This window comes from Martes martes (assembly GCF_963455335.1).
Source record: "Martes martes genome assembly, chromosome: 9".
Lineage (NCBI taxonomy): Eukaryota > Metazoa > Chordata > Mammalia > Carnivora > Mustelidae > Martes > Martes martes.
Window position 1 is genome coordinate 51,954,029 of NC_137896.1, and position 16,481 is coordinate 51,970,509.

Below are 16,481 nucleotides of genomic sequence, written 5' to 3' on the forward strand. Positions count from 1 at the left end.
CATTCTCTTAAGAGGGTCTTTCACAGAAAGGTGAAATTTTGATAAGATTGTGTTTTTTATAGATTGTGTTTTTTGTATCCAGGCTAAGATCTCTTTGCCTAGCCCTAGATCACAAAGATTTTTCTCCTGTGGTTGTTTTCTAAAAAGTTTTATCATTTTGTTTTGCCTTTGAGTCCATGCTCAGTTGGAGTTAATTTTTATAAAAGATGTGAGACTTAGACTGAGGTGGGTTTTCGTTTTGTTTTGTTTTGTTGTTTTTCATTTGTTGTCTTTGCCTGTAGATGTCCAGGAGCTCCAGCACCGTTTTTTGGGAAAAACTATATTTTGTCCGTTGAATTGCTTTTGCGCCTTTGTCAAAAATCAGCTTGGGCATATTTGTGTGGGTCTAGTTTATCATTTAAGATTGCTACTTTATTTTTTGTTTACTCTTTTTTGTTTCTGTTTTTCATTTTCTCTATTTTCTTTTTCCTGCTTTCCTTTGGGTCACGAGAACATATTTTAGAAATCCATTTTGGTGTTGAGTGATGCATTTTATAAGTTCTGGGTACGTAGCCTTTCCATAGCTATTTTAGGATGACTTGGGTCATCCCTTTACTAGTTTGAATGAAATATAAAAAACTCCCCTTTATGTCCTTTCCTGTTTAAAGTTGTCGTAAATATTTCCTCTGCATATATTCAGAACCACATTAGTTGTTTCAATTAACAAACATAATTCAGAAAACCTAAAAGTAAAAGGAAAGCTATTGTGTTTACCCATATTTTTGCTTACCATGCTCTTTTCTGATGTTCCAAGGTTCCTTCTTTCATGCTCTCCTTTCTGTTGAGAGACTTCTTTTAGTCATTCTTTTAAGGTAGTTCTTTTGGTGATAAATTCTTAGTTTTCCCTTCATCCTGAGATTGCCTTGATTTCCCCTTCATTCCTGGAGGCTATTTTCACTGGGTATGGGGCACTATGTTGACAGTTCTTTCCTTTCTGTAGTTGAAAATACTGTGCCATGTTCCTCTGGTCTCCAGGTTTCTGATGAGAAATCCACTGACCTAATTCTTTTCCACTGTAGGTAAGGTGTTGGGTTTTTTTTTCTGCCTTCAAGACTTCTTTGTCTTTAGCTTTCAAGAGTTTATGATGTGTCTTGATGTGAATTTCTTTTTTTTTTTTAAGATTTTATTTATTTGACAGAGAGATCACAAGTAGGCAGAGAGGCAGGCAGAGAGAGAGGAGGAAGCAGGCTCCCTGCTGAGCAGAGAGCCTGATGCGGGGCTTGATCCCAGGACCCCGGGACCATGACCTGAGCTGAAGGCAGAGGCTCAACCCACTGAGCCACCCAGGTGCCCCTTGATGTGAATTTCTTTGGGCATATCCTGTTTGGAGTTTTTTCAGCTTCTTGAATCTGTAGGCTTATGTCACTTTCCAAGTTTGGGAAGTTTTCAGCCATTATTTCTTTTTTCATCCATACCCTCTCTCTCCTCTCCTAGGCCTCCATGGCACAAATGCGAGATCTTTTGTTTCAGCCCCACAGTTCCTTGGGACTCTGTTTTTTAGTTTATTTTATATCTGTTGTTCAGATAAATAATTTCAATCCTATTATCCAGTTAACTAATTCTTTCTTCTGTCTATATTCTGCCATTGAGCTTATCTACTCAGCTTTTGATCTCATTTATTGTCTTTTTGCAGTTCTAACATTGCCACTTGGTTCTTCTTTATATTTTCTATCTTTTTTAAGGCTTTCATTTTTTCATTTGTTTCAAGCATGCATGTAATTATTTGTTGAAGCATTTTAATCATGACTTCTTTAAAATATGTATTAGATAATTCTAACATTTCTGTTATCTCTGGTTTTGTCTTTTTTCATTCATTTGAGATCTTCCTAGCCATCAACAACAACAGAGGATTTGGCTGACTTGCCTCACATTCTTTACCCCTTCTTGGAAATACTTTCAAAAATAAAATTAAGAATATTTGAGATATGCCTAGTTCTTGATGTGATGAGTGGGTTTCTATTGAAACTAGAAGATTTATGTCATGTTATAAGACTCTGGATTTTATTTAAGGCTTCTGATGTAGCTTGTTTCTTCTGATATCTCTGTGGTGGTAGATGTCTAGGTTCCCATTCACCCTTCATGGACACCCAAGTAGGGGCTTCTTTTTGTTCCTGGCAGGAGGGTGGGGTAGGAATCTGTTTCTCTGTGTGGTCTCCACTAAGACACTGGAGTGGGCAAGCTCTCAACTTGGCCTTCCCTAACAACTGATGCAGTGTTACAGCCTTCTGAAGGTGGACCTCCAGGTTCTTACAGCCTTTGCTGGCCTTAGTGGGGACTGGGCCACAGTTTTCTCTGTGGTGTTCAGCTATAACAAGTGGATATCGTCTAAATATTTTCTTCTTGCTGAGCTTCTCTTTTCCTAATGCTTTGGTTGAGAGAGCAGGCCTCTGTTGGGGTTATTTTTGTTTGTTATTGGTATTTATGGGTTGCTGGACTCTTCAGCTCCATGTCTGTGATAATGAGGCAAAAGGAAACCAAGGAACTCAGCACTATGTCACGCATCATTGCTCTACTCCCAAGACCCCCACCAGTCTGTCTTTTTTCTCCATAGAGTCTCTTTATGTTTGCTTTGTACATATCATTCAGGGTTTTTAGCTGTACTTACCAGATGGAAAAGGGAAAAACATATTTACTCCATCATCCAAAATTGAAAATACCATTTTTCCCCCAATATCCCAGGTGAGTCTAATGTGCAGGGAAGGCTGAGAACCATCAGATGGTGGCGACTTGGCTCAGGTAGCACCAACTTCAGGCTGTCTTTGAAAGTACCTTCATAAAGGTGATTGCTATCCCCATAAAGGGATGTGATACTGTTCCTTTGACTCCCTCCTCAGCCCAGCTCCAGGGGAAACAGGGTCACCCAACTAAAGGTAGCCCATACTCAAGACTTTGGTGACTGCTGACAGTGGTATTGAGGGGATTACTCTAACATTGTGGTGGCTATTTTCCTAGGAGGAGAGGGGGATATTACTGAGGTTAGGATACTTGGGCTTCTTTTGGGGCTGGCAAAGTCCTGGGTGTACTTAACCTCAAGCTATGCATTTTATTTTGTGTGGTTTTCTGCATCTGTGTTTTATTTTAAAATTTTTTTAAAAATAATTTTTAATTGTGTTGAGCTTCTGTTAATTGCCATTCACAATGTCTGATGGTGGCCCTTCGTCTCTGCAGGTCTCAGCCCCACAGAGCTGCCATTTGACTGCCTTGAAAAGACAAGCCGAATGCTCAGCTCCACGTACAACTCCGAGAAGGCCGTTGTGAAAACATGGCGCCACCTGGCGGAGAGCTTTGGACTGAAGAGGGATGAGATTGGGGGCATGACAGATGGCATGCAGCTCTTTGACCGCATCAGCACAGCAGGCTACAGCATTCCAGAGCTGCTCACAAAACTGGTGCAGATCGAGCGGCTAGATGCCGTGGAGTCCTTATGTGCGGACATACTCGAGTGGGCCGGGCTTGTGCCCCCGGCCTCCCAACCACCCACAACATCCTGAGGAGCCGGCCCGTGGGCTGTCCTCCCTAGGAGGTACCAAGGATCCAACAAGGGCTCTGGAGCTGTGAGTGCTGCCAACAGACTGCTAAGAATTGAGGCTTTTTCTGCTGTCACCAGGCTTTGCCCGAGGCTGTTCCCAGGAACAAGAGGAAATGAGGCCCATCTTCTAACCTAACCAAAGATAAAATATTAAAGCTGGGATGTTCCCAGCTCCCCACCAGTACCTCACCGGGGAGGATGAATATTTATTCATGAACTCATTCAAGGGACATTGCTGGGTGCTCAGATGAACCAAACAATGTGGGGATGACAGAGGTGAAGAATCTGGTCCCTGTCTTTGAGGAGTTTACAACCTAGGGAGAGATAGAAGACGTGTTTACAAACCACCTTGCTAGAAGACATCAAAGAGTCTGGGTGAGAGGATGCTAAGAAAACGTGAGAGAAGTTCTGAGGGAGGAGATGGCTCCTCAGGCATAATGAAGGAGGGCAGCCTCATGAAGAAAGCAGCTTGAAAGCCTGGTGACGTGTCTACAAAAGGCAGACGTCCCACTCCATGTAGTGTGTCAGGTTCGGTACTTGTCTGTGGCTTCATTGGGATAACTTTGCCTGTTCTTGAGGCCATCTGTATTCCTACAGCCCTTCCAGTCACTGATTGCCTGTGGCCTGCCTTCTGTCACTGATGTACAAGGTGTGTGTTTGTTCAGTCAGATAGACCTGTGTCCAATCTGTGGCCAGTTTCTACTGCATGAGTCCCGGGCCTAGGACCCGGTGGTTTTGTATTACACATGAATTGCTTTCCACTCTCATCCCTAGTCAGGTTTGACCCTTTGTGGGAAGCAATGCTCAAGAACACAATCCTTGATGTGTCAGCCTGTTTTTGCTTCAAACAGAAAGGAGTGGTCTGCTATATGTTTAAAAAGAAATGGTGACTTCCTAAGAGTTCAGCCAAGCACAATTGTAGATTCTGAGCATCCAAGACTTGTGGTTGAGACTTGAGGCATAAAGGCTTTTGAACCAGTCAAGGAAAGTGGGGCCTCACAGCACAGGGACGGCCTGGGCTTGGAATCAGGGACCTGGTTCTAGTTGTGCCAACTTGGGCCATTTTCTTCTCCTTCCCAGGCTTCAGTGTCTCTTCTGCAAAGGAGAGGTTAGCCTGTGGCTCTGCAATCAGGGGAAGTAAGGTGCAGGTGGGCAACAGGGAAGTCGGGCTGTAGGAAATGCCAGGCCTTCAAGGTGCACATCCAAGTGAATACCGGGAGTCATCAAGTAAAATGAGACTAGAAGCAGAAGAACTCAGAGTAACTATAGTTGTTTGACATATGTTTACAGATAAATAAACTGGCATTGTTCTTGGAAGATTCTCTTACCGCACGTGCTGTTGCCAAGAGCGTGGGAGCCAGTGTAGTGATCATACCAGGGGGTTAATTTAGAGTTCATACTGAGCTTCCCAACGACAGATCTATGGGTTATTACTAAATTAAAACCAGTCTCTGGCTTACAAAGCGATGTTTTTAAAATTACAAGTCGCATGACTGAGCAAATGCTTTGGGGGGAGGAAATCAGTCATATGTTCAGAGCCAAAAAGCAATTTCCCACCAATGAATGTAGAACATACTGTGATAGGATCATAATTAGGTCCTGAATATTTAATATCATCATTTGCTGTGTCTGTTTGCTGCTGTTTTTCAGAATCTATCTGGTATATCTTGCAAGCTAAATACTCCATGGCAAAACTTAATTATCCTTTTAATTCCTCTTTGAAATCCTACGGCACCCCTTTCTCATGCTTTGTGATAATGATGATGAGAGGCTCCCCCTGAATCAGGCAGCAAATGTCACATGTGATGAGCATGCCATTCCAGGGAGACAGCCTGCAGTTTCCCAAGAACAACATTCTCAGTGAAGGAGCAAGGGGTGCTGTTCCCAGGCCTGGAGCTTGGCCTCATTTCATGGGGCCGGAGGTCCAGCCAGCATCACGCCACGTTTTGGTGACTCTCAACTTGCCATTTTTAGGGAGCTCGTCCTTACAAAGTTAAGCATTCCTTTGTCATTCACTTATTTGGAAACAAATCCAAGAAAAGTCTATTTTGATGGACTTTAGCCTACGTTATGGAATTCAAATCAATGAGACCACAATGATTATCACTGACCAGAGCTGGGAATTCCACCTTGCCATTCTGTATGGAGACAGGCCTTGTTTTGCTATCCTTAAAAACATTTAGGGAACATCCGAAGCTAAGAGCTATGGGTCCTAGCCAGTGAAGTCTTAATTTTCAATAGTTTTGTCTAATTTTGTATATATAACTTATTATATTTTACAATTTCAATAAACTAATAAAAAGGAGATCGACAGATTGCTACAATGTGAGTTCTTTCTGGGGGTGGATGGAGGGAGGAGGTGGGTGAGTGGAGAAGCCTTTGATTACTCTGGTCCTGGTTATTGCCTGTGTATGATGAGACTGCAGGATTGTGACCAGACTAAATGAATTGCCCACATTTTTATGGCTTGGGCCATGTGTTGGACAGACGCAAACATTACAATGAGATTGTGTAAACAAACACCTGGAGCGTTGCTTTCCAAGTTGCCATCACTGTATCACTTAGCTCCTGCTGTGTAATGCTAAAATACCCAAAATTCAGTGGCTTAAAGTGACAATTTATTACTACAGTTCAGAGGTCGTTAAGAATCTCAGCTGATGTAAGGTGTCCTCAGTTGGATATGGCTCAGCGGGGGCCACTGTCTGTTGGGATACTCTCACCGCGGTTGCTCTGTTCTGTTGTCCCCCATCCTAGGCCTCAGACCGTCGTTTATGTTAGGCCTGCCTCCATGATGACAATGAAAGAAGAGCAATCGTGAGCAGACATACAAAGTTTCGTCAGGTTTACACCCAGGACTGGCACATCATCCCTTCTAGCTCATTCTTTTGGCCAAAACAAGTCATAACCCTAACTCTATGAAGAACAAAGTCAAATCACAAAAGGTAAAATATTAGGCCAGACAATGCAAATATCCACAGGTATATTTGTTTCCTATGACTGCAGTAACATAGTACCACAAACTTAGTGGTTTAAAACAACAGAATTTATGGTCTTACAGTTCTGGAGGTTAGAAGTCCTAAAGTCAAAGTTTGAACGGAGCTGCGTTCCTTGTGGAAGCTATAGAAGAAAATGTTGCCTGTTCTAACTTCCAGCCTCTGTCCATATTCGTTGGCTCATGGTTCCTTTCCATCTTCCAGGCCAGCAATCCTGTCTCTCCAACCTCTGCTTCCTTTGTCACATATCCTTCCCTGACACCCTCCTGCTTCCCTATCTTTTCTCTTGTGATCACATGGGGTCCACCCAAGTAGTCTGGAATCATTTCTCCATCTCAAGCTTAATCACTTCTACAAAGTCCATGTGAGGTCACATGGTCCCAAGTCATAGGGGTTAGAGGGTAAATGTTTTTGAGGAACCATTGATCTGCCAACCACAATAAGTACATGATGACTGGACTATGACAATACTGTAACATCCTCAGAGGAAGTGTTCTGTCAAAGCATACTTTCCAGCGGGGGCTATTTTGCTGTGTGAATACTAAGCAGTGACCACCTTCCTGCGGGGAACTGTGAAGAAAGGATGGACAGTTGGGCTGCAGGTGCTCAGCAGCAAGGACTTCAGAGGACCACCTGCCCTGCAACCCTGACTGGGGCGCACAAGCTCTGGTCTCCTCCACCTCCAGCCTCAGTGGGTCAGGGGGATGTGGCAGAGTCTCATGAGAACCCAGTTTGGATTAGAGGATATCTCTTTATTCAGGGCTTTGCTTATACTTTTCTTCCCCAAATATTTCTAGTGAAATCATTCACTTTGGCAACAATGATGGCTTTTAGAAGCTTTAAAGAGTTGTTGGCTTTGTGTGGAAATTTTGCTGCTCCACTCAGTGCATTTGCAGCCCTTCAAAGACATCTTGCATTTTGTAGTAAAAAGCTAAAATTCTGGTACTACTTCCAATGTGTTGGAATGCTTTCTGGACCAGGTAAAGGTGGAGACAGCACAAACATTGTTGCTTTAAAAAGATATTTTGGAGGGTCAGAGGGGTCCTGCTCAGCTACTCGTTCTGGTACCAAAAAACCTCATGAGAAGTTCAAGTTTTCTATGTATTTCATTTTTAAAAAACTCATAGAGAGATAACCAGAGGGTAAAAATGGAGAGAAGGCCTAAAACCATTTTTCTAACAGTAACCCTGAGCCTGGCTTGTTACTCAAAGTTACATAGTGATTCCAATGAAACAGATTATTCATATTCTGTTCTTCCTTGTTTTCTCAATCCTGATCAGTGTCACACATACAGGGTAATGACTTCACTGAGGGAAAATGTTCCTGTTCTCTCATAATCACCCATGTGGGACTCTTTTAAAGGCAGTTTTGAGTCCTTTTTCTATGCTTCAGTTTTCTCATCTGCAAATAGGGATTTACAGTATCAAATTACAGCATTAAATACAGTATTGAAACAGTATTATGTTGTTTTTAGAATTGTGAGAATCACATAATAAAGTACTCCATCTGGCACATAAAAGGGCTCAGTGTTATCTATCATTACATTATTTAATCTTGAAGGGCATAGAAACTAGTAAACTCATTGCAAAGAACTTTCCAAATGGAATTCAGATAGGAAAGATGATCACGATTACAAAATGATTAGTACAAGGGAAAATACCTGTGCAGGAGAGAAGAGGCAGTCATTGTGACCAGAGAAAATGCTGGCACACAGATTTCTGCTGTCTGCTGTGGTGACCTGAAGGGACCCCCCTCCCCAAGAGCAAACACCAGTAACTCTGGTGTTAGAGCCACCAGAGGAGGTCTATGCTTCCAGGCCTGCAGCTGCTCTGCCTGGACTAAGAGCACATGACAGGAAAAGGCGTGGCAGGGGCCTCTTCTAATTCAGAGGTTGGATTTTTTTTTTAAATTTCCCTTCATTTTATTTAAATTAAAAAAACAAAGAGACAAAAAACAGTTAACTCATCCATTCCTCCCACTCCCACCCTCAATTCTTGGAACCACCAATCTGTTCTCTGTGTTTATGAGCTTTCTAGGTTTGGTTCTTTTTTAGATTCCACGTAAAGTGAGATCATACTTGTACAGTTCTTTGGGCATTCAAGGTCTTTTGTGGTTCCATACAAAGTTTAGTCTTTTTGTTCCATTTCTCTGAAAAATATCATTGTAATACTGATAGGGATTGCATTGAATCTGTAGATTGCTTTAGGTAGTATGAACATTTTAATAATATTAATTCTTCTAATCTCTGAGTAAAGAATATCTTTACACTTATTTGAGTCTCCTTCAATTTCTTTCACTAATATCTTGTATTTTTCAATATACAAGTCTTTCACTTCTTTTGTTAAATTTATTCCTAGGTATTCAACCTATAGTAAATATATGAAAAATCAACAGCTAATATCATCCTAATGGGGAAAAACTGAGAGCTTTTCCACTACAGTCAGGAACAAGACAGGGAGTCCACTCTCACCACTTTTATTTTACATAGTATTGGAAGTCCTCACCTCAGCAATCAGACTACAAAAAGGAATAAAAGGCATCCAAATCAGCAAGGAAGAAGTCAAACTTTCACTATTTGCAGATGACATGATATTCCATATAGAAAACTGAAAGACTGAAAACTGATACTCAAAATCCGTAAAGTCCCATGATACAGGAAGGAAGGGAGGGGAAAAGGGAGGGAGGAAGGATGGAGGGATGGAGGAAGGAATGGAGGAAGGAAGAAAAGGAAAGCTGAGGCATCACAATTCTGGACTTCTAGTTATATTACAAAGCTATAGTAACCAAAACAGTATGGCATCAGCACAAAAATAAACGCATATGAATAGAACACAACAGAAAAACCAGAAATGAACCCACAACTGTAGGGTCAACTGATCTTCAACAAAGCAGGAAAGAATTTTCAATGGGAAAAAGATAGTCTCTTCAACAAATGGTGTTGGGAAAACTGGAGAGAAACATGGAAAAGAATGAAACTGGACTACTTTCTTACACTATACACAAAAATAAAATCAAAATGGATGAAAGCCCTAAATGTGAGACCAGAAACCATTAAAATCCTAGAGAACACAGGCAGTAAACTTATTTGACATTGGCTATAGCAATTTCTTTTTAGATATGTCTCCTGAGGCAAGGGAAACAAAAGTAAACATAAACTATTGGGACTATGTCAAAATAAAAAGCTGCTGTACAGTGAAGGAAACAACAAAACTAAAAGGAAACTTATGGAATAGAAGAAGATATTTGCAAATGGAATATCTGATAAAGGGTTAGTATCCAAAAATCTATAGAGAACTTATCAAACTCAACACCCAGAAAAATATAATCCAATAAGAAATGGGCAGAAGACATAAATAGACATTTTCCCAAAGTAGACATACAGATGGCCAACAGACACAAGAAAAGACACTCAACATCACAGATTATCAGAGAAATTCAAATCAAAACTACAATGAACTATTACCTCACACCCTCACATCAGAATGGCTAAAATCAACAACACAAGAAACAACAGGTGTTGGCAAGGATGTGGAGAAAGAGGCATCCTCTTGCACTGTTGGTGGGAATGCAAACTGGTGTGGCCATCTGGAAAACAATATGGAGGTTCCTCAAAAAGTTAAAAATAGAAACACAAATAAATAAATAAATAAGAAATACCATATGACCCAGCAACTGCATTACTAGGTATTTACCCAAAAAATGCAAATACTAATTTGAAGGGATACATGCACCCTGATGCTTATAGCAGCATTATCTAAAATAGCCAAATAATGGAAAGAATCCAAATGTCCATCAACTGATGAATAGGTAAGGAAGATGTGGTATATATACAAAATAGAATATTACTCAGCCATTAAAAAAAAAGAACGAAATCTTGCCATTTGTAGCAACATGGATGGAGCTCTAGAACATTATGCTAAGAAAATGTGTCAGTTAGAGAAAGACAAATACCATATGATTTCACTCATATGAGGAGTTTAAGAAACAAAACAAAAGAGCAAAGGGGGGGGAAGAAGAGAGAGAGAGGCAAACCAAAAGATAGACTCTTGACTATAGAGAAAAAACCGTTGGTTACCAGAGGGGAAGTAGATGGAGAGTTGGGTTAAATAGATGATGGGGATTAAGGAGTGCACTTTGATGAGCACTGAGTGTTGTATGGAAGTGTTGAATCACTATACTGTACACCTGAAACTAATATTACACTATATGTTAACTAACTGGAATTTAAATAAAAACTTAAAAAAAAATTATTCCTAGGTATTTTATTCTTTTGGTGTAACTGTAAAAGAGATTATTTTCTTAATTTCTCTTTCTGCTACTTCATTATTAGTTATTATTACATTATTAGTGTAAAGGAATGCAATAAATTTCTGTATTGACTTTTGTCTTCTACAACTTTAGTGGATTTCTTTATTAGTTCTCACAGTTTTTCAATGGGGTCTTTATGGTTTTCTACATATAATATCATGTCATCAGCAAATAGTGACAATTTTGTTTCTTTTCCAGTTTGGATGTTCTTTATTTATATTTTTAATCAAATTTCTCTGGCTAGGACTTCCAATACTATGCTAAATAAAAGTAGTGAGAATGGACATCTTTGTCTTGTTTCTGATTTTAGAGGAAAAACTTTCAGCTGTTCACTATTGAGTATGAGGTTAGCCGTGGCCTGTCATATATGGCCTTTATTACACTGAAGTACGCTTCTGCCTATACCCACTTTATTAAGAGTTATTATCACAAATGGATGTTGAATTTTTCAACTGGTTTTTCTGTATCTGTTGAGATGATCATTTGATTTTTATCTTTAATTGTGTCTTTGGGACGTATTACATTGACTGATATGCACATGTTGAACCATCCTTACATCACTGGAATAAATCCCACTTGATCATGGTGTAAGATCCTCTTAATGTGTTGTTGAAATTCAGTTTGCTAATATTTTGTTGAAGACTCTTTCATCTATGTTCATTAGGGATATTGACCTATTATTTTGTTTGTAATATCCTTGTCTGGTCTTGGTATTAGGGTTGGCCTAATGCTGCCTCATAAAATGTGTTTGGGAGATTTTCCCCTCTTGTACTTTTTTGAAGATTTTGAAAAGGAGTGGTATTAATTCTTTGTTGAATGCATTCTAGAATTTACCAGTGAAGCCATCTGGTCCTGAATTTTGCCTGTTGAATGGTTTTTAACTACTGATCAATCTCCTTTCTAGTTCAGATTTTCTATTTCATTATGATTCATTTTTGATAGGCTACATGTTTCTAGTAATTCTTCCACTTCTGGACTGTCCAATTTGTTGGCATATAATTGTTCACTGTAGTCTCTTAGGAGTCTTTGTATTTCTTTTTTTTAATTATTTTTTTAATTTTTTTATAAACATATAATGTATTTCTATCCCCAGGGGTACAGGTCTGTGAATCACCAGGTTTACACATTTCACAGCACTCACCATAACACATACCCTCCCCAATGTCCATAATGCCACCACCCTCTCCTGAACCCCCTCCCCCCAGCAACCCTCAGTTTGTTTTGTGAGATTAAGAGTCTCTTACGGTTTGTCTACTTCCCGATTCCATCTTGTTTTATTTATTCTTTTCCTACCCCCCAAACCCCCCACGTTGCATCTCCACTTCCTCATATCAGGGGGATCATATGATAGTTGTCTTTCTCCAATTGACTTATTTAACTAAGCATAATACCTTCTAGTTCCATCCACATCGTCGCAAATGGCAAGATTTCATTTCTTTTGACAGCTGCATAGTATTCCATTGTATATATATACCACCTCTTCTTTATCCATTCATCTGTTGATGGATATCTAGGTTCTTTCCATAGTTTGGCTATTGTGGACGTTGCTGCTATAAACGTTTATTCGGGTGCACGTGCCCCTTTGGATCACTACGTTTGTATCTTTAGGGTAAATACCCAGTAGTGCAATTGCTGGGCCATAGGGTAGCTGTATTTGCAGCTTTTTGAGGAATCTCCATGCTGCTTTCCAGAGTGGTTGCACCAGCTTACATTCCCACCAACAGTGTAGGAGGGTTCCCCTTTCTCTGCATCCTCATCAGTATCTGTCATTTCCTGACTTGTTAATTTTAGCCATTCCAACTGGTGTGAGGTGGTATCTCGTTGTGGTTTTGATTTGTATTTCCCTGATGCCGAGTGATGTGGAGCATTTTTTCATGTGTCTGTTGGCCATCTGGATGTCTTTTTTGAAGAAATGTCTGTTCATGTCCTCTGCCCATTTCTTGATTGGATTATTTGTTCTTTGGGTATTGAGTTTGCTGAGCCCTTTATAGATTTTGGATACTAGCCCTTTATCTGATATGTCATTTGCAAATATCTTCTCCCATTCTGTCAGTTGTCTTTTGGTTTTGTTAACTGTTTCCTTTGCTGTGCAAAAGCTTTTGATCTTGATGAAGTCACAATAGTTCATTTTTGTCCTTGCTTCCCTTGCCTTTGGCGATGTTCCTAGGAAGAAGTTGCTGTGGCTGAGGTCGAAGAGGTTGCTGCCTGCATTCTCCTCAAGGATTTTGATGGATTCCTTTCTCACATTGAGGTCCTTCATCCATTTTGAGTCTATTTTTGTGTGTGGTGTAAGGAAATGGCCCAATTTCATTTTTCTGCATGTGGCTGTGCAATTTTCCCAACACCATTTGTAGAAGAGGCTGTCTTTTTTCCATTGGACATTCCTTCCTGCTTTGTCGAAGATTAGTTGACCATAGAGTTGAGGGTCTATTTCTGAGCTCTCTATTCTGTTCCATTGATCTATGTGTCTGTTTTTGTGCCAGTACCATACTGTCTTGATGATGACAGCTTTGTAATAGAGCTTGAAGTCTGGAATGGTGATGCCACCAACTTTGGCTTTCTTTTTCAACATTCCCCTGGCTATTTAAGGTCTTTTCTGGTTCCATATAAATTTTAGGATTATTTGTTCCATTTCTTTGGAAAAAAATGGATGGTATTTTGATAGGGATTGCATTAAATGTGTAGATTGCTTTAAGTAGCATAGACATTTTCACAATATTTGTTCTTCCAACCCAGGATCATGGAACATTTTTCCATTTCTTTGTGTCTTCCTCAATTTCTTTCATGAGTACTTTGTAGTTTTCTGAGTATAGATTCTTTGCCTCTTTGGTTAGGTTTATTCCTAGGTATCTTATGGTTTTGGGTGCAATTGTAAATGGAACTGACTCCTCAATTTCTCTTTCTTCTGTCTTGCTGTTGCTGTATAGAAATGCAACTGATTTCTGTGCATTGACTTTATATCCTGACACTTCACTGAATTCCTGTACAAGTTCTAGCAGTTTTGGAGTGGAGCCTTTTGGGTTTTCCACATAAAGTATCATATCATCTGCAAAGAGTGATAGTTTGACTTCTTTGCTGATTTGGGTGCCTTTAATTTCTTTTTGTTGTCTGATTGCTGAGGCTAAGACTTCTAGTACTATGTTGAACAGCAGTGGTGATAACGGACATCCCTGCCATGTTCCTGACCTTAGCAGAAAGCTTTCAGTTTTTCTCCATTGAGAATGATATTTGTGGTGGGTTTTTCATAGATGGCTTTGGTAATATTGAGGTATGTGCCCTCTATCCCTACACTTTGAAGAGTTTTGATCAGGAAGGGATGCTGCACTTTGTCAAATGCTTTTTCAGTATCTATTGAGAGTATCATATGGTTCTTGTTCTTTCTTTTATTAATGTGTTGTATCACATTGATGGATTTGCAGATGTTGAACCAACCTTGCAGCCCTGGAATAAATCCCACTTGGTCGTGGTGAATAATCCTTTTAATGTACTGTTGGATCCTATTGGCCAGTATTTTGGTGAGAATTTTCACATCTGTGTTCATCAAGGATATTGGTCTGTAATTCTCTTTTTGATGGGATCCTTGTCTGGTTTTGGGATCAAGGTGATGCTGGCCTCATAAAATGAGTTGGGAAGTTTTCCTTCCATTTCTATTTTTTGGAACAGTTTCAGGAGAATAGGAATTAATTCTTCTTTAAATGTTTGGTAGAATTCCGCTGGGAAGCCATCTGGCCCTGGGCTTTTGTTTGTTTGGAGATTTTTGATGACTGTTTCAATCTCCTTACTGGTTATGGGTCTGTTCAGGTTATCTATTTCTTCCTGGCCCAGTTTTCATTGGTTATACATCTCTAGTAATGCATCCATTTCTTCCAAGTTCTCTAATTTTCTGGCGTATTGTTGCTCATAATATGTTCTTATAATTGTTTGTATTTCTTTGGTGTTGGTTGTGATCTCTCCTCTTTCATTCATGATTTTATTTATTTGGATCTTTTCTCTTTTCTTTTTGATAAGTCTGGCCAGGGGTTTATCAATCTTACTAATTCTTTCAAAGAACCAGCTCCTAGTTTCGTTGATTTGTTCTATTGTTTTTTTAGTTTCTATTTCATTGATTTCTGCTCTGATCTTTATGATTTCCCTTCTCCTGCTGGGTTTAGGCTTTCTTTGTTGTTCTTTCTCCAGCTACTTTGGGTGTAGGCTTAGGTTGTATGTTTGAGACCTTTTTTGTTTCTTGAGAAAGGCTTGTATCACTATATATTTTCCTCTCAGCCACAGCCTTTGCTGTGTCTCACAGATTTTGAACCATTGTGTTTTCATTATCATTTGTTTCCATGAATTTTTTCAATTCTTCTTTAATTTCCTGGTTGACCCGTTCATTCTTTGGAAGGATGTTGTTTAGTCTCCATGTATTTATGTTCTTTCCAAATTTCCTCTTGTGATTGAGTTCTAGCTTCAGAGCATTGTGGTCTGAAAATATGCAGAGAATGATCCCAATCTTTTGATACCGGTTGAGACCTGATTTATGACCCAGGATGTGATCGATTCTGGAGCATGTTCCATGTGCACTAGAGAAGAATGTGTATTCTGTTGCTTTGGGATGGAATGTTCTGAATATATCTGTGATGTCCATCTGGTCCAGTGTGTCATTTAAGCCCTTTATTTCCTTGTTGATCTTTTGTTTGGATGATCTGTCCACTTCAGTGAGGGGAGTGTTAAAGTCCCCTACTATTATTGTATTATTGTCAATGTGTTTCTTTGATTTTGTTATTAATTGGTTTATATAGTTGGCTGCTCCCATGTTAGGAGCATAGATATTTACAGTTGTTAGATCTTCTTTTTGGAGAGAATCTTTGAGTATGATATAGTGTCCTTCCTCATCTCTTATTATAGTCTTTGGCTTAAAATCTAACTGATCTGATATGAGGATTGCCACCCAGCTTTCTTCTGATGTCCATTAGCATGGTACATTGTTTTCCACCCCCTCACTTTAAATCTGGAGGTGTCTTCGGGTCTAAAATGAGTTTCTTGTAGGCAGCATATTGATGGGTTTTGTTTTTTTATCCATTCTGATACCCTGTGTCTTTTGATTGAAGCATTTAGCCCATTTACATTCAGGGTATCTATTGAGAGATATGAATTTAGTGCCATTGTATTGCCTGTAAGGTGACTGTTACTGTGTATTTTCTCTGTTCCTTTCTGATCTACTACTTTTAGTGTCTTTCTTTGCTTAGAGGACCCCTTTCAATATTTCCTATAGAGCTGGTTTGGTGTTTGCAAATTCTTCCAGTTTTTGTTTGTCCTGGAAGCTTTTTATCTCTCCTTCTATTTTCAATGATAGCCTAGCTGGATATAGTATTCTTGGCTGCATGTTTTTCTCATTTAGTGCTCTGAATATATCATGCCAGTTCTTTCTGGCCTGCCAGGTCTCTGTGGATAAGTCCGCTGCCAATCTAATATTTTTACCATTGTATATTACAGACTTCTTTTCCCAGGCTGCTTTTAGGATTTTCTCTTTGTCATTAAGACTTGTAAATTTTACTATTAGGTGATGGGGTGTGGACCTATTCTTATTGATTTTGAGGGGGGTTCTCTGCATCTCCTGAATTTTGATGCTTGTT

At 39.6% G+C, this 16,481-nt stretch overlaps 1 protein-coding gene across 1 annotated transcript in view; it reads left to right on the forward strand.

Annotated features, from left to right (window-relative positions):
- The window catches only part of EDAR (ectodysplasin A receptor), a 32,578-nt gene extending 26,702 nt beyond the window's left edge, over positions 1-5,876 (forward strand). Inside the window, exon 11 of the mRNA XM_080813992.1 lies at positions 3,208-5,876. Coding sequence (XP_080670118.1) covers positions 3,208-3,530 — 323 coding nt within the window. The 3' untranslated portion in view covers positions 3,531-5,876. The remainder of the gene's footprint in view (positions 1-3,207) is intronic.
- The last annotated feature ends 10,605 nt before the right edge of the window (positions 5,877-16,481 follow it).